The 23,796-nt window shown below is 39.0% G+C and overlaps 1 protein-coding gene across 1 annotated transcript; it reads right to left on the bottom strand.

The window, feature by feature from the left end:
- Nucleotides 1–463: 463 nt before the first annotated feature.
- Nucleotides 464–20,670, bottom strand: NMI (N-myc and STAT interactor). The gene is made up of 9 exons (XM_070476225.1): nucleotides 20,569–20,670; nucleotides 20,301–20,473; nucleotides 11,354–11,443; nucleotides 10,509–10,604; nucleotides 7,844–8,006; nucleotides 4,561–4,667; nucleotides 4,289–4,475; nucleotides 1,666–1,772; nucleotides 464–869 (listed from the first exon to the last, which is right to left on the bottom strand). Exons 3-9 carry the CDS (start codon nucleotides 11,435–11,437, stop codon nucleotides 660–662), a joined length of 954 nt encoding a protein of 317 aa, XP_070332326.1. The 5' UTR covers nucleotides 11,438–11,443; nucleotides 20,301–20,473; nucleotides 20,569–20,670; the 3' UTR covers nucleotides 464–659.
- Nucleotides 20,671–23,796: the final 3,126 nt, after the last annotated feature.

Below are 23,796 nucleotides of genomic sequence, written 5' to 3'. Positions count from 1 at the left end.
TAGCTTTGCACTTAACTCTCTCTTTATTCCAAGGTTTTCAATCCGTTAAACTGACTCCTTATATTATAAGTGTAAAAGAAAATTCCAGTATTTACAAGTTCAATTTGGAAGGGGGATGTCTTGAAAAGAATCAGGGGACACTTGGCATTCTGGGTGAAAGTTCAAGAGATAGGCCACACTCAGCTCTGAGAAAGACTTTGGGGCTATGGGATGAAATGCTGGACAAAGTGGAAACGTATTGCTCTTGAAGTTCCTTGAGAAGTCAGTAAAGTCTACAGAAATTACAAACTGCTAAATGCAACATTTCTTGGGGGAAATGTTAAGAGTCAAGTCTGCATGCCGGTGGACCTACAGCCAAAACAGACTGGAGCCCACAAGATTATGACAGAAGGGGCCAACATGGCGGGCGGACAACTGGATGACTTGCGGTTCTTTTCAACAGACATGGCATCCAGCCACAAAATCTATGAACGAAACTGTTTTAATACTGTTACTGCATTTGTAAACATGCAGCACAGTTGGAAACAAAGAATTTAAAAACACAGAAATATATTTTCTAAGAATGAACGAACACTGAAGAATTACATTTTTCGTTTTTTTTTTAAGGAAAGGGACTTTCATTTTTGTCAAGCACCGACAGGAAGTTGGGTTCAGGAGCTCTAATTTTCATAGATTCCATCAGTCTCTTCTTCAAAGTAGGCTGTGTGAGGCTGCCCGAGGGAACATTTGACCACCTCAACTTCCCCACCTCCATTCTTCTCCCGCTGAAAGTGAATGCTAACGAAATCCTCTACAGCTTCTTCATCTGTCGTCTGAAGGTCTTTCAGTCCAGTCAGAAGCACTGTCCTCTTAGTCACTCCTGAAAATACCTAAGGAGGAACACACAAAAATAAAAGATAAATAGCAATTTTCTAAGAACTTTGAATTGAAAAACTTTACATTTGTAAGCTCTGCTCAATATGTTGGACATTATCCTAAGAGAGACAAGGGGCCCCAGGAAGATTTTTCAAGGAAGAGAATATCAGTTAGACATTGAGTTTCAGAAAGATAACTCTGGCAGAATTGTGACAAGTGGAGGAAAAGAAGGCAACTCTATGGACAGAGGGACCAGTTAGAGAAGTAGTGAGAAGTGGAAGTGAAAAAATTGAGTGATTAAATGGATGTTGAAGGTGAAGCTAAACCAAGAGTTAGGCATGAGTTCTAGTTTTCAGGATGGCAGACTAGGTAGATCATGATGACCTTTTGAGGAACAGAAAACATAACCTTGCTATTAGGAACAGAAAAAAGCAGCAGGTTTGGAGTAAAGATAATGAATTCAGAGAAAATAAGAAGGGAAAACCATTTTTAATGCCCGATGATAGTAGATATATGAGAAAAATGTAGTTATGTCTTCACATACAAAAATATTGTGCCATAGTCTGAGTAATTTCAGTTTTTAAAAAGTGAATAATAAATTAAATAAGGTACAGTTTTACATTAAAAAGTATTTTTTTAAAGTATTCTTAAAATAGAAAAATTCATCCTGTACAAGCAGATATGAAGAAACTATTTTGATATCCCTCATTAATAAGATTCAAATGAAAACAGAATCATAACTTTATATTTCTGTGGGGGTGGGGAGTCAAGCAATTAGCTTCCAAAATGAAAGAAAAGAGATGACTTTACCTGAAACTTTTTCAAGTGTGTTTCTGTATATGGAGAAACTGTAACTCTATGGCAGTTTTGATTTATATAAAGAGGATAGTCTTTCATTTTCAAAATCCTGTCAGCAACTAGAAATAAATTTTTTAAAATTATTTTCTTCTTTATTATAGACATTTTCTTCTTTGTCATAAACATTTTTAACCAAAGGTAAAACTTCCTTCAAATAGAATGTCAAAGTAAACAGTGACTTGAGTGATTAATTTTTAAGAAACTCTAAAGTCCCTTTTAAACAATTCACAGTACATAGTTTTGAAAAACATAAGACCAAATGATAATGAGACTTAGATAGCTCCATCTATCTTAAACTGTCAGTCAATGGACAGTGTGCTACAAAGGCCTCAGATAGACCCACCTTGAGCTACATAAAATGGGATAACCATCTGCAAAAGGTAACCCAGCCACCCTAACAAAATCCAGTATTTCCCAATCTTTCAAGAAGTATACGTGAAAAATACAATTAGAATACTGTCTCTCTATCTTTATGTGAGAGATTTATGGAAAATTACTATATTACTATGATATATATAAAATTACTCTAACTGATACATGACATTCAGTAAACCTCTGTAACGATGTTAATCAAAGGAGGGGAGGGGTGCTGAATGTCATCCAGAAAACATGAATGCAGGTAAAAAAAATTCATCGGTTTTCTCCAACATAAAAAATAATCAGAATTATTTTTAGCAGCATTTTTCTCCTAGATGGGAAACAGCTAATGTGTCAAGATTGCATAAAGTTTAACAGAAACAGTTCTTAAGAATATCTGATCACTTATTTTCTCCTCTCACCAGTCCACCTTGATTCAGCCAGGTGGTACAGTGATTAAGACTGTAGACCCTTGCTGGTGAGAACATGGAGGAATTGGTACCCTGATATATTGCAGGTAGGAATGCAATGGTACAGTCACTGTGGAACGCAGTATAGCAGTTCCTCAAACATTAAATATAGAATTACCATATTACCTAGCAATTCCAGAAAGATTTTGAAAAACATTCACCTAACCATAACTACATAACAGGACAAAGGGAAGTTTGGAAATTTAAGGAAATGTCTCAATTTTTATTAAATTAATGTTCTCTATTATTTCAATTTTATTTAAAAAGCATGTATTTTTTTATTATGAAAAAAACCTAATCGGGCAATGGCTTTTAATTATGCGGTTGGATTTCTATCATATGTAATAAACCCAGGAGGAGCCCTAAGAACTAACCAGAGCAAGAGACTTTTTTTATTGAAAATTACTTGACTTTGGACACAGTGGGGGAAGGAGAGGGTGGGAGGAACTGAGACAGTAGCACTGAAATATGTAAAATAGATAGCGAGTGGGACGTTAACACAGGGAGCTCAACGTGGTGCTCTGTGGCAGCCTTCGGGGGATGGGGTAGGGGATTGATGGGAGGTTCAAGAGGGAGGGAACATATGTATACTTATGGCTGATTCACACTGTTATATGGCAGAAGCCAACACAATATTGCAAAGCAATTATCTCCAATTAAAAATAAATTAATAAAAAAGAAAGTCACTTGAACATATTAACAGAAGCAGCTGGAGAATCTTTTATTTTTAATCATAATAATGTAAACCTCCCTAAGATGATTTGATAAAAGTCCATTTCTACTGAAAAAGGGAACAGCTCTTCTCTCCATTACCCCCTTTTTCTTCCTGGAACGATTCCCTCCATCTAAGAGACCCTTGTCAATGGTCAAAAGAGAGATGGAAGAGACAGTTTTATATATATATATATACACACACACACATATAGATACATATGTGTGAAAGTGGTGAAAGTGAAAGTCACTCAGTTGAGTCCGACTCTTTGTGACCCCATGGACTGTATAGTCCATGGAATTCTCCAGGCCAGAATACTGGAGTGAGTAGCCTTTTCCTTCTACAGGGGATCTTCCTGACCCAGGGATTGAATCCAGGTCTCCCGCATTGCAGGCAGATTCTTTACCAGCTGAGTCACAAGGGAAGCCCTATATATCTGTGTGTGTGTATATATATATATATAAAATAAGCTTCCCTTGTGGCTCAGCTGGTAAAGAATCTGCCTGCAATGCGGGAGACTGGGGTTCAATCCCTGGGTCGGGAAGATCCCCTGGAGAAGGGAAAGGCTAACCATCCCAGTATTCTTGACTGGAGAATTCCATAGACAGAGGAGCCTGGCGGGCTACAGCCCATGGAGTCGCAAAATTTCTCTGCCACACACCCACGGTGTGATCTTGGGTAAACTATTTATCTTGCATGTGTCTTAGCTGCCTCATCATTAAAATGAATAAAACACCTACATTCAGAGTTGTGCTATGGATCAGAGGAGATATATGTATAAAACACCCGGCTCCATGCCTGGCAGGTGATAGGAAGGCACTAACATGGAGGGACTTGTTATTTCTAATCTTATTCTTAATAGTATTCAGGAAAATCAATTTCAGGACACTACCATTTTATAAGGTTGAAAAACCCCTGGTTGTTATGCTACCTAATAAATTCCAAATAAAAGAAGTAGAAAAAGAAATATTTTCAGACCTGGCAAAGCATAATTTAAACGCTAGAGGACTGTTTAACTCTCTGAGTGCCGGAATACCTCCACTTTCCACAAAGGCGATGAGGGCGCTCCGGGTCTGCTTGTCATATTCCACGTACTCCACTTCTCCGCCTCCGTTGCGAGACTTAGAGAAACTCAATTCTAGCTTGTCTCTCATCTGACTTTCTGGCAGTTCATCAGGAATGTCAGTAACGTTGATTTTCATTTTAGACACTGCTACGTGAACCTGGGAAATTGTTTCATGTTCAGGAATATGGATGAGAAGTGTCTGTGCTTAATAGCATTCTAAAAAGCTTTGATCACCGTGTTACCTGGAATTTGACTCCTGAATGTAACGGAACTGGGTTGGCCATCAGCATCACATTTTCATTCTGTACCTGCACATGATGGCGTTCCATTCTGATCACATTTTGGGCAACTGAAAAATAATTTGGTAAGTATTAATCTCCAATATTTCAATACATTTTTACACATGTGGCTTAACAAAAAATAATCCTGAATAGTTTAACTTTTCTTTAATTTTTTTTATTTAAAAAAATTTTTTGGTGTTTATTTATTTTTGGCGATGCTGAGTGGGGCTTACTGTCTAGTCATGGTACATTGGCTCTAGAGTGTGGGCTCGGTAGCTGTGGTGCTACCGACTTAGTTGCCCCATGGCATGTGGGGATCTTAGTTTCCAAACTAGGGACCAAAGCTGCATCCCCTGCATTGGCAGGCAGGTTCTCAACCACAGGACCACCAGGGAAGTCCCCGAATTTTCTTTAATTTTCAGGGATCTTATTTTTACATTTTTCTTAGGATTTCTACATGATAACAGTGTTACCACCATACTAGGATATATTAATGTCAAAATACATCTGCAAAAAATTACAATGGAGAAATTGAGTTCTAGATTCATCTCTTAAGAGATAGCTTGATGATTCTTTAGAAATTCAGTACAGTCAACACCCTTCCTTTCCACTGTTGACAGACTCATCAGAGAATTCCCTCAGTACATTAAAGCACAGCCAGAAATTTCTTCCAGGTTGAGTAAGCTGGGAAGACTTTTGTAGCTCAGTGTCATTCTGACAATTAATCTTATTTATCATTTCACACTTCTTCTTAATATGTTACAAGCACCATAAAAACAAATCTTTGTTCTTATCTCTGTCTTTCCCAAAGAATACATATTAAAGACCACATAGACTTAACTACCAAAGAGGGAGCCTTCATTTTTTTTTGGAAGGTGGGTCATGTTTAACAAAGAATTCTACTTTCACTAAAACACTCTTGAGTTCATTCATTGAAAAGTCAACAGCCTTGATAAAAACTGACCACAAAACTATCAAATCTAATTTATCCATGCAAATAGGCTCAGTAATATAATTTTGCCAAAAATCATTAGAAATCCAACAGCAACTATATGTCAGTTTAAAATGCATGTGGGTATGTGTTTTTTATAACTGTGTGACATGAGTTTAAAATATTTTACTCATTGATATTGGAGCTGTTTATTCTAATATGTCATGAAGACAAAAGATGCCCAATCCTGGGCTTATAAACTTCACATGTGTTTATGACAACCAGACAGCACACCATAGCCAGAGAAAGAGAGAAACAGGGCTGGAAAACAGGGCGTTGTCATGTGGGAATTCAGATGCCTTGTATCATGATATGACTCTAGAACGTGAATTATAGCGTTTTTGTTGTTGTTAATGACAACCGGCAACAATAACAGAGGATGCCAACTGTAAGTAATACTTAGATGATGACCTTTCCCTCCCAATCCCCCCTCTCCCTCGCCCCCCAAACCTCCAACATCTGGTGATCTGACGCAGTGAGAGGCACTACTGTGTTTCAACCCTTGTGACTCTGACTGTCAAAAGCCAACTCCCACTGATTTGTGTAGGAACCCAAAGTTGTCCCAGAGGAGCAGGACATCAGAGTCATGCCAAGGGTGGGAGCAGTGACACAGCTATCTCTGAAGAGAATCTTATTCTCAGCATCCCCAGGTAATATCTATGTGGGTTCCCAACTTCCCAAATCCTCACTTCCATCTTTCAGTTATATCCCAGTGACCACTGCCAACGGCCAACAGGGCTCCTGACCTCACCCTCCATCCACAGCTACGGGGGTGGAGCCAGGGCGGACAAAGTGTGTGCATACAGTGACCTGCCAGAATGCCTTTCTATTTACTTTCAGGCTACAGTAACTAACCAAGCATCAGGAGACATGACTTATAATCCTGGACTCCCAGTACCTGAGCACTGGAAGGGTTTGTGAAGACTATCTGATCCCACTCATCACTTAACAAACATGAGAACAGAGGCCCAGATGGTGGCCTGCTCAGAGGAATAATGGTCCAGGAGAAAGTACAAGGGTACTCGGGGTTTGGTTCTCAGCTCAGCAGTTTATCACCTGTATGGACCTTGTGCAAGTAAGCTTTTGTTTCCTTAGCTGAAAAATTTCTTAACATGGAGCAATAATGACAACTAACATTTATTAAGTGTTTATTATGTATCAGATACTGTGCTGAATATTTTTTCAACACTTCTCATTTGATATTCAAAGCAACCCCATGAGGTAGGCACTGTCACAAAGCCTGCCATAAAAACTTGAGATTTATAAAGAACCCAACCCAAACTACACTTCTGTAAAGAGGCAAAGGTGGGGACTTTCCTGGCAGGCCAGCGGCTGCACCTCTTTGTTCCCAATGCAGGGAGCCCAGGGTCGGTTCTGGTCAGGAAACTAGATCCCACAAGCCACAACTAAGACCTGGTGCAGTCAAACAAATAAATAAAAATATTGGGACTTCTCTGGTGGTCCAGTGGTTAAGAATCTGCCTTCCAATGCAGGGGACATGCGTTGGACTCCCTGTTGGGGAACTAAGATCCCACATGCTGCGGGGCAACTAAGCCTACATACCACAACAAAGATCCCGAGTGATGCAACTAAGACCCGACACAGTCAATAAATAAATAAAGTGCTGTTTTGGTTTGATTAAAAAAAAAAAAGAGGCAAAGCTGGCATTCAAAGCCAGATTCTCCTCATTAAGGTGTCCCCAGCTCTCAAGAGGGTTCCACACCATGGTAAACATCAGGTCCCACTCCAAATCTTTGACTCCAGAACACTTTTCATTCTCATGCCTTATGCACTTAGGTAAACCACTTAAACATCTGAGAATCTGGTTTCTTAATGATGTAAATAGTATCTCTATCTTAATACTTTTATAGAGTCATGTGAGTATAAAATGAGATCATGTCTGTCAGAACTCTCTGCTTTGCTACCTTGAAACATTATTACTAGTAGTATCATTTGCAGGTATCAGGAGTAGTATAAAAACGCTGGTATTGGACATCACAACACGGGTTTGATTTCTAGAGCACTCACTTTCTATGCTAGTGATCATGTTCAAACCACTCAACATTTCAGAATCTTGTTTTCTGGTCTGTAAAACAGGGATAATCATATCTACCTTGGGGCACCCCTATGAGGATGAGAGGAAATGATATATATATAAATTGTAAAGCAATGGCCAAATATCTACAAAAACTCTTTGGAAGTCCCAGTGCTTTCTTAAGGTAACATGGTCAAGCTTTTCAACATTAGTCATACCTTCTTCTTTTTCAAAGGTAATAAGTGCTTGTCCTTTTTGCAGCTCATAAGGGACTTTTGAGCTCACTTGACATGAATAGGAGATATTTGAAAACTCGCTGTCACTCTCAGGATTCTCCATGGATGTGAACTTTATCTTTGTTTCAGGAATATCCTCATTAATCTAATTCAAACAGAAAGGTTTGATTAAAATCAACACAAGAAGTAACTTAAGTCATTCCAATGATAATGTGATCTGATCATCCAGTAATTCATTCTCTACTGACTTCAGAACCCCATAGAATACTGAGTGTGGTCTTATTTAATATCACTAGTAATTGCTTCTTCCCAGAAAAGTACTCAGTAATCTAGTCAAATGCTGATCCTTTAATATTATTTCACAGATGAAATTTTAAGTATATAGTCTCTCACTTTTTCTAATCAATGTTTAAATTGGTCAATATTGTGTGTTATTTGGTTCTTAAGCCTACATCATTTCTGCAGAAAAGTATCTTCTAAACAACTATGCCAATAATAGGCTGTTTCACAAAGGAATCATTGCACAGTATCTTTGGTCTCATTGCAAAGAGGTATGAAATAGACGTGGTGCATACTGCAGTTACTTTGACAGCAAACTCAGGTAATGTCATCCAAAGAGAAACTCCTAAATTCAGTTCAGTGACTTAAAATTTATCAAATTTCAATTCCCCCTTCCTCAACACCTGTCCATCAACTTTTTAACCATTCCCACAACTTACGTTTATAAAAATGTGAAGGGATACCACTATCAAGATTTGTAAAAAAAAAAAGAAAAGAAGTCTGGAGGATAAAGTTAAGTGGTTATACTTAGGTGCTGAAAATCACTAGGATGAACAGGTTTTTGTTGTTTAGTCTCTAAGTCATGTCTGACTTTTTTTGCAACCCCTTGGACTACAGCCCACCAGACTCCTCAGTCCATGGGATTTCCCAAGCAAGCTTGGGAAATACTGGAGTAGGTTGCCATTTCCTTCTCCAGGGGATCTTCCTGATCCAGGGACCAAATTCATGTTTCCTGCACTGGTAGGTGACTCTTTACTACTGAGCTGCCAGGGAAGCCCTGAACAGACAGTACAATCACACATAAATGCACAAATGAGTCAGGTGTTTTCATTTCTATTTCTCATGGTTATTTTACATGTTGCAAGAAGAAGTGTTATCACGAAGAGATTAGAAACAGCCAATGAGTCATTTGGTCTAATCTGACATTTTTTCCATAATCTGACATGTCACTTCGGTAGAATTTCTGACTACGATAAGTCTGATTTCAAAACAATCTGCAGTATGAAAAGGCAGTGTTTCCCAGTAACAGAGAAACATCCAGTATATCCAGAAGTGTCAAGAGCTTTCCCCAGTGAGAGTTAGACTGCCTGCTTCTAGTCCTGAGTGCACCATGGCAGGGAGCAATGCACTCATGGTCCCTAGACCCCAGTTTTCAGTCCTCTGTGAAGTGGATCAACTGAGCTGGCTGGGTTCCCAAGGCCCTTTGGGTTGTAGGATTAAGTAATTCTAGCTCCATAAAAATTATGCAGGATCTTAACAGAGACTTCTCTAAACCTCACAAACACAAGAAACCTCACTAACATTCTACCCCCAACTTCAGAAATAAAAAGTGATAATGCTTTAAAGTGAGTATTTTAACAATCTGGGTTTTGATGAAGAAAAAAGGAGTGAGAGCTGTCTAATTCAAACAAAGGAAAAATTAAGAAAGAATTTAAATGATAAAGATACTCTTCCAATTTTTTTTTTAAACCATGAAACTCAGTTAAATTATTACTTGGATGAGGAGAGCAATGAAAGAACTCAGCAAAAAGACCAAGAATTTGATCCAAAAGTGACTGATAATGACCATCACTGGGGGCTGTGTGTGTTGCATTAATGTGCACGTGAATATTAAAACATGCATTAGCATAAACGTGTGAGTGAGTGAGTGAGTGTGTGAAGTCGCTCCGTCGTGTCCGACTCTTTGCAACCCTATGGGCTGTAGCCTGCCAGGCTCCTCCGTCCATGGGATTCTCCAGGCAAGAATACTGGAGTAGGTTACCATGTCCTTCTCCAGAGGATCTTGTGGACCCAGGGATTGAACTCAGCTCTCCAGCATTGCGGGCAGACTCTTTACCATCTGAGCCACCAGGGAATCCCAGCATAAATATATAGCAAGATGAAATTTTATGGAGGGATCATGCACCTGTGACCAGCACCCAGATCAATCATCAGAACAAGACCAACAACTCAGAAGCCCTCTGGGGTTCCCTTCCAGTTTCTACCTGCCTCTAACAGTAAGCACCATACTAACTTCTAACACTGTGATTCTGTGCTCTACTTAAGTCAAAGCATATGGTATGCCCTCTTTTTCCTTTTTCAGTTCAACACTGTGTCTATGAAATTCATCCATATTATTGCATACAGTTATTGCCTGCTCATTTTCATTGCTGTGTAGTATTCCATTATGTGAATACACCCCAATTTATAAATTCATTCTACTATAGAGGGAGAGTTGAGTTGTTTTCAGTTTGGAACTATTGCAAACAGTGGTGACATGAATGATCATAGTGTCTTAGAAATGACTTCTGTATCATTAAATTTCTTTTTCTGAAGAAAAAAAATAGCATCTGTTAAAAATGAGATACAAAAATAATTAAAGGGGTACCTGGGAGGTCCTGGCGGTCTCCTGTAACTCAGCTTCAAGTTTTTGGATCTCCTCCTTTAACTGAATATTTTCCTTTGTAATCTCACTAATTAATTTCTAAAAAATAAAATAACAGTCCAAATTTAAAGAGCCCCAGCCTCATTTTTCCAAATGAGTTAAAGAAGCAAAATTTCTCTCTCCGAACAAGGCAAAGAAAGACATTAGATAGTCTCAGAATAAATATGATCACATGAATAAACATTTGTTATACATCATTATGTGTTGATTTTCCTACCACTGCCAAGGATTATTATCTCTATCATACAAACAAGGAAACCACTTTGCATGCAGGACCAAAGTCACAGAAATGTTTATAGTAGAGCAAGGATTGAGACCCATGTCTTCTGAATCCTAGCTCAGTGCTCTACCAACTCGTTCCTAGCTATTTGTGACTCCAATATGAATTTTAAATTGCACCATAATTGTGGACATATGTTAATCTGGGGCAATTAAAGATTTTTTTTTTCCCACAGTATAGCTCAGGTAGTTTACAGCATAGCCTCCATTCCATCTTGGGTCTGATCATATAATTGTTAACAAAACTCTTAACTTCTAAGTGCAAGTCAAAGAAATGAGAGGAAGTGAAAAAGCAGTTAATGTGAGTTATGTAAGAGAAAGAATAGAAATGTGATTCTTCTTGTCAGTCTTGAATACTAGAAGTAAAAAAAAAAAAAAAAAAACTGAAAACCCTAATATTCTCCCAAATTCAAGTTAATGTTGGACAAAGACATATGAAACATGCCTCACTGCAAAACCAATAGATGTAAGTCAATTTTTAATAGTACTCAGTAATTTTTCCTTTTTACCTGGTTTTGTTTATCTTTCATAACTTCTTCAGTTTGCTCACATTCCTTAAGAACTTGTTCTTTGTTATCTTCATCAGCTGCCATGACTCCCTAATTATTACAAAAAATAAATAATTCACAAACTAGTACAGCCACTATGGAGAACAGTGTGGAGATTCCTTAAAGAACTGGAAATAGAACTGCCATATGACCCAGCAATCCCACTGCTGGGCATACACATTGAGGAAACCAGAATTGAAAGAGACACGTGTACCCCAATGTTCATCGCAGCACTGTTTACAATAGCCAGGACATGGAAGCAACCTAGATGCCCATCAACAGATGAATGGACAAGGAAGGTGTGGTACATATACACCATGGAATATTACTCAGCTATTGAAAAGAATGCATTTTAATCAGTTCTAATGAAGTGGATGAAACTGGAGCCTATTATACAGAGTGAAGTAAGTCAGAAAGAAAAACATCAATACAGTACATTAATGCATATATGTGGAATTTAGAAAGATGGTAACAATGACCCTATAAGTGAGACAGCAAAAGAGACACAGATGTAAAGAACAGACTTTTGCACTCTGTGGGAGAAGGCGAGGGTGGGATGATTTGAGAGAATAGCATTGAAACATGTATATTATCACATGTGAAACAAATCACCAGTCCAGGTTGGATGCATGAGACAGGGCGCTCAGGGTTGGTGCACTGGGATGACCCTGAGGCATGGGATGGGGAGGGAGGTGGGAAGAGGGGTTCAGGATGGGGAACCCAGGTACACCCATGGCTGATTCATGTCAATGTATGGCAAAAACCACCACAATACTGTAAAGTAATGAGCCACCAATTAAAATAAATAAATAAATACTTCAAAAATGGTACATACACACAAAGTCAAGAGGAAAAAATATCTTTTACCCTTTTATGGATAAAACATCTCTTCTTTGCTATATCTTTTCCCCTACCACCAAAGTCTTTACTATCATGTGAATTATATTCAAACAAATTCTGTACTTTAAATAACTTTCATATCTATAAATATTTAAAAGATTCTAAAAATCCCTTGCATTTTAATACCATAATAGAACATAATAGGTATTAACATTCCTTTGTAGTTCTCATCTCAATCATGATATGACGCTCCATTTTAAAAGACAATTATTTTAGTCCTCTAGACTTTTTCCAAAGGCTTTAATTTAAATATTTAATTCTCCTTATTATACTCCAAGAATGTAATGGAGTGAAAATATCTCCAAACACCTTTCCTCTATGATAACAGAGGTTTTCACAAAACTTCCCCTGAGTTCATGCACTTGAACATGAAGAAAAAAATTCATATTCATTTCTAACAATCTCTGATGGAAATGGCATTCTCTTCAAATATGAATATAGGCAAGAAGTCACATGGTATTTGTAGCACCTGTGACAAAGGTCACCAGGGCATATATGCCTCAAGGACTGAAGCCCTTGTGCCCTAGAATCCATGCTCTGCAACAAGAGAAGCCAGCACAGTGAGAAGCCCAAGCACGGCAACTAGACAGGAGCCCTCACCACACCTAGAGCAGAGCCCTCAGCAACGAAGACCCAGCGCAGCCAGAAATTAAGTAATTAACTATCTTTTAAAACATCACCAGGGTGGCAGATAGTTTCATAAAATAGTTTAACTCTCCTGAAACATTGCTTGTGCTTAACTCTGCTTCAAAATTATGACAGCTATTAAACTCATGACCATAATAATACAGTCTTATAATAAACTGTAGTATGCTGGTAAAGTGGAAAGTGAAGTACAGTGTTAGTCGCTCAGTTGTGTCTGACTCTGCGACCCCATGGACTGTAGCCCACCAGGCTCCTCTGTCCATGGGGTTCTCCAGGCAAGAATACTGGAGAGGGTTGCCATGCCCTTCTCCAGGGGATATTCCTGACCCAGGGATCAAACCCCAGCCTACTGGGTCTCCTGCATTGGCAGGAGGGTTCTTTACCACTAGCGCCACCTGGGAAGGTATCAGTATACTGGTATGCATCACTAAATTAAAAATTTGCTTTTTAAATAACACTGATAATTATATTTCAATATAATTGGTTTCCTTTATAATTCTCTATATTTTGTTTTAAACGACTTCAAAAATTTTTTCAGAAAAGCTCATAGACTTTATCAGACTGGCATCAAAAGAGTAAGAACTCCTACCTGCATATGAATTTACCGAAATGAAGAAGTCCTAGGTCAAATATGACACAAGGAATATCAGAATTATTTTTACTGTTTTAGAAGCATATTAATAATGTGTCTATTAACACAATCTTCCAAGATTTCAACTGATTAAATTCTCACTATCCCTATAGAACAAACAGAAAAGAAAGGTATTGCTCTTTAAAAATACAATAGAAGATTAGCAAAAAATTAATTATGGCTTAGTTTACTCAGTGTGAACCCAAGCAGTGTCCAAAAAATGGGTCATATGGTAATTCTACTTTCAATATTTTGAGGATTCTCCATAACTGTTTTCCATAGTGAATGCACCAATTTACATTCACACCAAGAGTGCACAAGGGTTCCCTTTTCTCCACATCCTCACAGCATTTGTCAACTTTTGTCTTTTTTATGATGGCCATTTCAACAGATGTAAGGTGTTATCTCACTGGGATTTCAATTTACATTTTACTAGGGATTAGTGATGTTGAGCATCTTTTCATGTTCCTATCAATCTTTCATATATCTTCTTTGGAGAAATGTCTTTTTAAGTCCTTTTGCCCAGTTTTTAGTTATTTGATATTTTGGTATTGAGTTTCATGAGTTCTTTATATATTTTGGATATTAACTCCTTATCAGATATACTGAGGCTTCCCCTGTGGCTCAGCGGGTAAAGAATCTACCTGCAATGAGGAGACACAGGAGACACAGTTTTGATCCCTGATTGAGAAGATCTCTTGGAGAAGGAAATGGCAGCCCACTCCAATGGACTGGATTTTCCTGTCTGAAAAATCCCATGCACTGAGGAGCCTGGCGGGCTACAGTCCAAAGGGTGGCAAACAGTCTGACATGACTAAGCACTGTACATTCACATACATCAGATATATGATTTGGAAATATTTTTTTCCATTCCATAGGCTGTCTTTTTACTTTGTTTATGGTTTCTTTTGCTGCACAGAAACTGTTTAGTTTAATATGGTCCTGTAACTTCACAGCTTCACTTCTGGAAATATATCTAAAGGAAAAGAAAATTCTAACTTGAAAAGATTTCTATATCCCGTGTTCATTGCAGCATTATTTAAAATAGCCAAGACATGGAAATAACCTACGTGTCCATCAGTGGATGAATGAATAGATAAACAAATTGTGGTGTGTGTGTGTGTGTGTGTGTGTGTGTGTGTGTGTGTGTAGTAATTATATACATTGTGATATTATTCAGCCATAAAAAAATGAGGAAATTCTACCATTTGCAACAACACTGATGGACCTTGAAGGCATGATGTTAAGTCAGACAGAAAAAGACAAATATTCTATGATCTCACATATAGTTTAAAAAAAAAAAAAGAAACCAAATAAAACTCATAGAAGAAGAAGATCAGATTTGTGCTTACCAGAGGTAGAGGGTGGTATGGAGGGTGATTTGGAGGAAAGTGGTCAAAAACTACAAACTTCCAGTTATAAGATAAACAAGTAATAGGTATATAATATACATCATGATGACTGTAGCTAACACTGCTATGATACAAAAGGAAGTTGTTAAGAGAGTAAATCCTGAGTTCTTATCACAAGGAGAAATTTTTTTCTGTCTTTTCTTCTTATTGTATCTATATTACAAGACGGATGTTAGCTGAACCTAATATGGTAATCATTTCATAATATGTGCAAGTCAAGCCATCATGATATAAACTTATACAGTGGTGTATGTCAATTATTTTTCACTAACATCAGAAAAAAAGCAGCAGCAGCAGCGGTCATGAAGCACCTAGATCTTGACTTCTAATCTATTTTCCAATGAAAGGATCTCCTTTGAGCAAAAAGGAGCCCTCAAAAGGGCAGGAATACACAAGATGAGCACAGAGCTCCCAGTGGCCAAAAGTACATAAACACGATTTATCAAATAAGTAAATATGTGGAGGACAACAGGAGCCAGGTTCTTCATTGTCAGAGAAGGTGACTGTAAATATGGAAAGGGGAAAAAAATAGAATTAATGCTATGAAATGGAACTGGAGATATCAGTATAATCTCATGATTTCTGATGGATTGATAGGAAAGTATCGAAATTTAAATATAGGTATAAGTGTGCATATGTGTGATATTTCCCAGGTCTGTCTGTAAAAGGGCCTGGAAACAAAGACAATAGCAATGAGCACATTTAGCATCCAGAATTTGGTTTTTAATACAATTCTCAGCTACCAGGAACCAAGTCTATTCAGAGAAACGGCCGCTTCTAGAACTGGGACAGGAAAAGTATAAGACAAGCGTCTTATACAGATGGCAAAAAAACACATGAAAAGATGCTCAACATCACTCATTATCAGAGAAATGCAAATAAAAACCACAATGAAGTACCATTACACACCAGTCAGGATGGCTGCTATCCAAAAGTCTACAAGCAATAAATGCTGGAGAGGGTGTGGAGAAAAGGGAACCCTCTTACACTGTTGGTGGGAATGCAAATTAGTACAGCTACTACGGAAAACAGTGTGGAGATTTCTTAAAAAGCTGGAAATAGAACTGCCATATGACCCAGCAATCCCACTTCTGGGCATACACACCGAGGAAACCAGATCTGAAAGAGACACGTGCACCCCAATGTTCATCGCAGCACTGTTTATAATAGCCAGGACATGGAAGCAACCTAGACGCCCATCAGCAGACGAATGGATAAGGAAGCTGTGGTACATATACACCATGGAATATTACTCAGCCATTAAACAGAATTCATTTGAATCCGTTCTAATAAGATGGATGAAACTGGAGCCCATTATACAGAGCGAAGTAAGCCAGAAAGATAAAGACCATTACAGTATACTAACACATATATATGGAATTTAGAAAGATGGTAACGATAACCCTATATGCAAAACAGAAAAAGAGACACAGATGTATAGAACAGACTTGTGGACTCTGTGGGAGAAGGCGAGGGTGGGATGTTTCAAGAGAACAGCATCGAAACATGTATATTATCTAGGGTGAAACAGATCACCAGCCCAGGTTGGATGCATGAGACAAGCGCTCGGGCCTGGTGCACTGGGAAGACCCAGAGGGATCGGGTGGAGAGGGAGGTGGGAGGGGACTGGGACGGGGAATACATGTAAATCCATGGCTAATTCATTTCAATGTATGACAAAAACCACTGCAATGTTGTAAAGTAAATAGCCTCCAACTAATAAAAATAAATGGGAAAAAAAAAAAAGACAAGCGTCTTGTGATGCTAGAAAGCAAGAAGTGCTCAAAGAATGATGAGAATATGTCACAAGAACAGAGTCCAGCTTGAGGGGGTTCTTACTGGAAAAATTTGGGAATCGATTAAGCAGAGAAATAAATAATGACAGTAATAATTAAATCCATTTAGTACTAAAGCAGATAGATAAATTGTATTTTCATGACAAAAGGACCATTTAAGTAGCTTAAAATACTTACCCATAAATATTGCTAACCAAATTCCAGGGCAATCTCAATCACTTAGTTGTTTTGAGTACTCACCAGTCCTGGCATTGACCACCCCTGAGGGAGATCAACAACTTCAGTAGGCATAACTATCAGCTTGCCCTTTTGCATTGAACATGTCAAGCTGATCTTAAAGAATATAAGCACCACAAGGGCAGTGATTTTTGTTTTGTTCTTGAAAGTATGTCCTACTTCATCCAGAACTATACTGGAACAATACCAAAAGAATGCTAGGGACATGGTTTGTATTCAAGAAATGATATTTTTAAATTGTGTTAAAGTTTCCTTACACTGAGCAACCTGTTCTTGAACTTCACATAAGTAAAATAATTTAGCATGTATCCTTTTATATGTACTAGAGTTTTGGAGATTTGTTCATGTTATTGCATGTATTAGTAGCTTATTCCTTTTTACTGCTGTGTAGTATTCCCTACATGGATAGTTCACACTTGGTTCATCCATCCTCCTGTTGGTGGGTATTTGGTTGTTTCCAGTTTGGGGTCACTATGAAGAAAAACAAAAACAAACAAAAGAAATACTTCCCCAAAAAACACTTATTAATTTCACAGGGGAAAAGAGCAAATTTGAGTGAAGAAGCCAGGCAGACGCCACCATAATGAAATAGTCAAAGTAAATAATGAGATACATCAAAATTATCTGACATATGATAGGCCCACCAAGAACACAGCAAGACTTCTGTGATATTCCTGCCAAAGATGCATAAACTGAATCTAAGAATGAGGAAACAGGAGACACACTGGCCTGTTCTCTTCAAAAGTGGTAAGCACATGAAAGCCAAGGAAAGACTGAGAAACTGTCCCAGACAGGAGGCTAAAGATACATCGTAACTAAACACCATGCATAATTCTTAACTCTGTTTGTTATACACGATCTTTGTGTTATACACTATATAATAGGGACAATGGGCAAAATTCAAATTAGATCGAAGGATTAGATGGCATTAATGTACCAATATTAATTTTCTGATCTTGATCGCTGTATTGTAGTTATGTAAAGAACACCTTTATTTTTAAAAGGAAATAAATACTCAAGACTTCCAGATTAATGGGTCATGATAGCTACATTCAAATAACTCGGGAAAAAGAAAAGTTGTTACTTGTAACTTTTCTGTAAGTTTGAAAGGGCTTAAAAAAATTTTTTAAGATACATATTAGAAGTTCTTATTGCATCAACAACTGCAGAGACTTTACAAGGGTATTCATCCCAGATCTTACACAATTTAACCCCAACTAGTCTTATTTAGACTAGATCTCCTGGACCAAGTTCCTTAACCATACTGAACACTCTAAGGGTTTCTCTTCTCCCTCCTGTCCCTCAATGTCACAACCTCCCTCCCCTACCAACCTTAATTTCCACTTAATGAAATCCTACTGTTCTTCAGTGTCCATCCCAAATTCCCCCCCAAGTTCCTGAAGTCTTTCTGATTCCCCCAAATGATGTTGCTTCTTCCCCAGTACCTCTTTGGGGAGCTTTACTTGGTTACTTATGTCATTTTCCATGACAAGATGGTCATGACCTTGAGGCCAAGGACTACATTCCCTCTTCCTTGTACCCATTCAGAGCACCAGTTCACAAATGGAAAACGCTTAATGTTTATAGGACTGCCTGGTATCTTGACTCAGGTATTTGTTCAGCTCTGGACACCTAGGGCATGCGATGTTCTATGCAATGTTCTCATTACACTTCCAGAAAGCAGAAACTGCAACATTCTTTAACTGCTTTTTAAAGTTTACTCTTAAATGCTTGTAATAAAAGCTTGCAATAATACATTTAGCCCATATAAATGGTCTACTACATAATATTCCATAAGAACTTGTTACAGCATATCTAGTATCTAGATACTTTCCCTCCTTGAGGAATGGGATGTAGAGTAATAGCTTTCCTTTTATGCACTCAAAAGGTAGGCAGAATAATGGCCTTTTTCAAGAGGTCCACATCCTAACCCCCATAATCTGTGAAAATGTTAGATTATGCTGCAAAGGAGAACTAAGGTTATGAACTTATGACCCTTATCACCCTTATGAATTAAGGGTGCTAATTTAGAGCTGACTTTAAAATATAAAGCTCTTCCTGGATTATTGGTGGGGAACAATGTAATCATCAGGGTCCTTCTTCAAAGTGAAAGAGGAAGGCAGAAGAGCAGAATCAGAGTGAGACGTGACAAGGGAAGAATAATCAGAGAGATGCAATGCTGCTGGTTTTGAGGATGGAGAAAGGACACCACTGAGCCAAAGGAGATGAGCAATCTACAGAAGCAGAAAAAATGAGAAAACAGGTTCACACCCTTAGCCTCCAGAAAGGCAGGCACAGCAGCTGACATCTTGATTTTAACCTAGTAACTCCCACCCAGACTTATACTGAAATTTTTTTTTTTTTTTTTTTTTTTGTAATTTGGCCAGGTTGCAGGGCATGTAGGACCTTAGTCTCTCCACCAGGGATCAAACCCACGACCTCTGCAATGGAAACACAAAGTCTAACCACTGGACGGCCAGGGAAATCCCCGTACATAATTTTAAGATATTTTGTAGCTTTTAAGGTTTTACTGAGTCCATGGTAATTTATTATGGCAGCAAATGAAAAAAAAAACAGTACAAATCACCTCCACCTGTTCACCACCTATTTCCCTAACATTCACTGTGGTGCCAGGACTGATAGAGACAAATCTTCCCATAGGCATGTCTGGCAGCAAAAACAAAGGAAATGAGGCAAAGAAAGGAAAAAAGGAGGTGGAGACGCACAGACACGATTGCTTCTTGTTGTTTTTTAATTTACGCGTGTCGCATAGATAGGGAAACATCACATTCTGTTTTTGGACGTCTCTTTAAATAAAACCCCTGTATGTTCTGAAAAATCAGGCAGGACTGCCAAACCCTGCACCTGCCAAGAGACTAAATCTCCTTAAGGAATCTGTTTTTCTAAGAACTTTCTCCAGAGAGACTACAGGAACAGTGGGGAAACACAAACCACTCTAAGTTTCAATTTCCTAAACGAAGCAAAGCAAAGGAGACGGGGTCAGAGGCCTGGACTGCAGGCAGAAGGCCCCGCGGGACGCGGGCAGGCGCGCCCCCTCGGCGGTAGGTGGTCCCCACGATCTCCGCAGCGGGCGGCGCAGGAGGGCGGCGCAGGGGATGCGGGCGCAGAGCCAACGGCCCCCCACTCTCCGCCAGGCGTTCCCACCAACCCTCAACCCCCACCGGAGAGCCCCGGCCCCGTGGAGCCCGTCTTGCCACCCGCGGCCTCTCCAGCCCGGGCCCAACGAGAAGCGGGAATGGCAGCGAGGGAAGGGGTCGCCCACTCACCCGCCTCGCCCGGCCGAGCGCCGCGCCCAGGTTCACGGAAACCTCGCCGGCGGCGCGGGTAGTCGCTGGAACCCTCGGGGCCTGGCTGGGGCTCCCTTGTCCGGAAGCGCCTTCAGCCTTTTCCAAATGGCTCGCCCGTTTGCTTCTTTCAAGAAAATAGAACAGTTTGCTTCCTTTAAAAAAAAAAAAAAAAAAGACAGAATAAAAGAAGGAGAAAGCTACCAAATGATGATTTTCTTTCAGTCTAGTCACTGGTAGAATACCATACCCGGTTCTCCAATGATTATTCACAAACAAGTTAAACCTATTTTCACTTTCGATTTTTAAAATGTGTTGGTTTCGTTTTTGTTTGGAGGAAATTTACTCCCAAAGTATTGCTGAAGTCTCCAAAAACACTCGTTTTAGGACATGTTTTAAAAACCACTCCTTCGGATGTGTATCACAGGACGTGTTTTTTGGAAAAATGGACAGAAACCAAATAAAGCCAAGTAGCAGTCTCTCTTCAGACGGTAACTCTCACTGTAATCTGTTGGTCACTATAACCTTAATCTACAAATCCTCACAGCCAGCACAAGGTCTACTTTTGTGTATTTCTTTTGTAACTTCGCAGGAAATTGGAAAAGTGTGGTGTTCAACTGATTTCTGTGATCCATGTCCCTTGAAACTTTTCTTACAATCTTTGGTATTATTGTGAAGCTTGTAAACAAATACTTCACTAGGTGTGATCTTTTTCTTTGAAATGGAAAACATCTGGTTTATTTTAAAAATGGCAGTGTTTCTGAATCCTGCGTAGAGAACCACCCCACAGCTGCACTTACTGTAAATAGGTCAGGGAGCAGATGCATGAAAATGACTTCCAGATAGAAATTCTAGTTAATAGTGCTGTATAGTCATATGTAAAACTGACATATAATCTGATAAAAGATTAACCAAAATCAATTCCTTTATATCAGGAATATTGATGGCAATCTAGTTCACGTTGGACTTCCTAACTGAAAAAAATAAAGTGGTGTGTAGACACTTGTACTCATCAACCCAGTCAAAACAGCAACAAAACGCTACCTGGTACAGCTTGAGAATTACTTCTGGTCTCCCTTAGAATTTTATTTTTTTATTTTATTTTTGGCTGCACCGTGAAGCTTGTGGGATATTAGTTCCCTGACCAGGAACTGAACATGGGACCACAGCAGTGAAAGCACCGAGACCTAACCCCTGAACCACCAGGAAAATTCCATCCCTTAAAATTTTAGAGAACATGAACTCTAGAAATTATTCAGTTCAAACCTCATTTCTTCTTCTATCTTATTTTTTTTTTATATAAGAAGATACTAAGCAACAGGACCATGACCACAATGGGACTCATCTAAGATTGACTCCAATATTGTTAAAGGACAAAGGATACAGATAGGAGGGAAGCCATTGGGCCACCCACACGCTGATGCTGAGCCATGGGTAACAGTCTGAACTCAACTCAGCTTCAGATTCAGGACTCTGCAAAGCACTGAGGTTCTGAAGCTAAATAGTCAGATCCCAAATATATTATTGTTAATAGTCATAATTGCGAAGATCTACTGAAAACACCTAAGCATTTTATAAACCTTTTCTGATTTGCCAACAGCAATATGAAATAAGTATTATCCCCATTTTGCAGATGAGGAAACTTAATATGCTGATCCAAATGTAGGCAATGAATCTGTGATGACATTAATATCTTTCTCTATTCTCAACCATGAAATCAAACTCTACATTGTGTTCTACGGGGCATGAAAAAAGAAGGAATTCTATGGGCACGTATGATTAGGAAATGCTGCATACTGGATTCACACTTGGGAGTTCATAATGCACATCCGCACATTAAGAGTTTTGAAAAATATTGCAGAGAAAAATTAAAGCATACATTTAAAAATTTAACTTGAATCTTGAATTTATCAAACTAACTTGACCTTTAAATTCTTTTTTATTTTTCAAGAAACAGCTATTTAAATCTTGAAAAGTTTCTAGTGGGGCAGTTTGAACTATGCTTTACTAATGATGGGGTCCAGGACTTGATTCCTCAAAATATGGCACCTTGGATATTGACTAATTTAAGCGGAAGGAGTTTGAGAAAACAATAGAAGCTCTAAGACAGTTACTCTGACCTTCTCCCCACTACTATCTTTCAAAGAACCTCCTGTAAGAGGTGCTGTCTCTATACCTGTAGGAAATGAGCATTCTTTCTCCAGAGACAAATGCACCCGGAGAAGAATCCTAACAAATCGGCTTTGCTAAGTTTTCCCCAGTTTACTTTGATTACCTCATATCCTCTAACCTATTATACTCTTCCTTGATTATCCTCTCTTCATCAAACCTAGCATAAAAATACTCAGGTCTAACTATTTCTGTGGGTCTTCATTGCTATTTTTTTTTTTTTTTTTGGCCATGCCACACAGCATGCAGAATCGTAGTTCCCGGACTGGGGATGGAACCTGCGTCCCCTGCAGTGGAAGTATAGAGTCCTAACTACAGAATGGCCAGGGAATTCCCATGAGTCTTCATTTCCTTTTGAAGACTTCTATGTCATGTAAAACTTACCTTAAATAAATTTGTGTGCTTTTCTCTTGCTCATCTGTCTTTGTCAATTTCATTTTTTAGACCTAGCCAGGATCCTATGAAGGTCAAGGAAAACTTCTTCCTTCTATCTATCTCCCTACCTGTCTACCTACTTGTATATCTGACCATGTCATGTAAATCTACACCGCCATGATGTGAGATGTATATTGTGTTAGAGATTTATCTCCCCACCAGATAGCAATGAACTTCTCCCAGGCTTCCCTGTAAATGCACCACCTCACCCCCACCCCCGCACAAACACATCACTGTTACCTTCTGTAGCACGTGTGCTATGAAGTGTGATACTAGGAGTAGGAGAATGCAAAGGAGAAAGCAGTCCCTTCTACCTCAAGGAGTCAGGGAATGTTCTCTCCACAGAAGACGTGAAGATTGAGCTGTCTCTTAAAGGCAGAAGCGACTTAGCACACACAAACACTCAAAGGCAAGAGGAAGTGAACTGAGACCAAAGTTCAGGTGAAAAAATCCCCAAAGAAAGAAACAACTCGGGAGGCACCAAGAGTTTAGTGGGTATACAAACCATGAAAAAACCACTTGATACCTCTTATGTTATGCTCTTTCTTTTAGAAAAGGTCTAGCACACCAAATTTATACTGCTGTTGCCATGATTTTGGTAATCCTGTTTGCAGTTCATGCTTGGGAAGTTGGAACATTTGTACCGTGCATGCCCAGCACTGTGCAGGGTACTGAGTGATACAAAGGAATTGTTATTGTTTAGTCGCTAAGTCGTCTCTGACTCTTTGTGATCCCACAAACTGTAGCCTGCCAGGCTCTTCTGCCCATGGGATTTCCTAGGCAAGAATATTGGAGTGGGGCGTTTCCGCCCCCGAAACCGTGCTGGTCCTGCAGCTCTGCAGCAAGCTGCAGAGTCAGGGTTCTGTTCTGCAGG

The sequence above is a fragment of the Odocoileus virginianus genome, chromosome 13, assembly GCF_023699985.2.
Source record: "Odocoileus virginianus isolate 20LAN1187 ecotype Illinois chromosome 13, Ovbor_1.2, whole genome shotgun sequence".
NCBI classification, from domain to species: domain Eukaryota; kingdom Metazoa; phylum Chordata; class Mammalia; order Artiodactyla; family Cervidae; genus Odocoileus; species Odocoileus virginianus.
The sequence above is the reverse complement of the archived record's forward strand: the minus strand, read 5'-3'. Positions and strand labels throughout refer to the sequence as shown.

Excerpts from the sequence above, each read along its gene's own strand:
- NMI (XM_070476225.1), bottom strand. The coding sequence starts at position 11,437 with ATGGCAGCTGATGAAGATAACAAAGAACAAGTTCTTAAGGAATGTGAG. Across the intron at positions 10,605-11,353 it reads TGAAAGATAAACAAAACCAG|AAATTAATTAGTGAGATTAC; the intron begins GTAAAAAGGAAA and ends TTTATTTTTTAG. Across the intron at positions 1,773-4,288 it reads CGCCTTTGTGGAAAGTGGAG|TTGCTGACAGGATTTTGAAA; the intron begins GTATTCCGGCAC and ends ATTTATTTCTAG.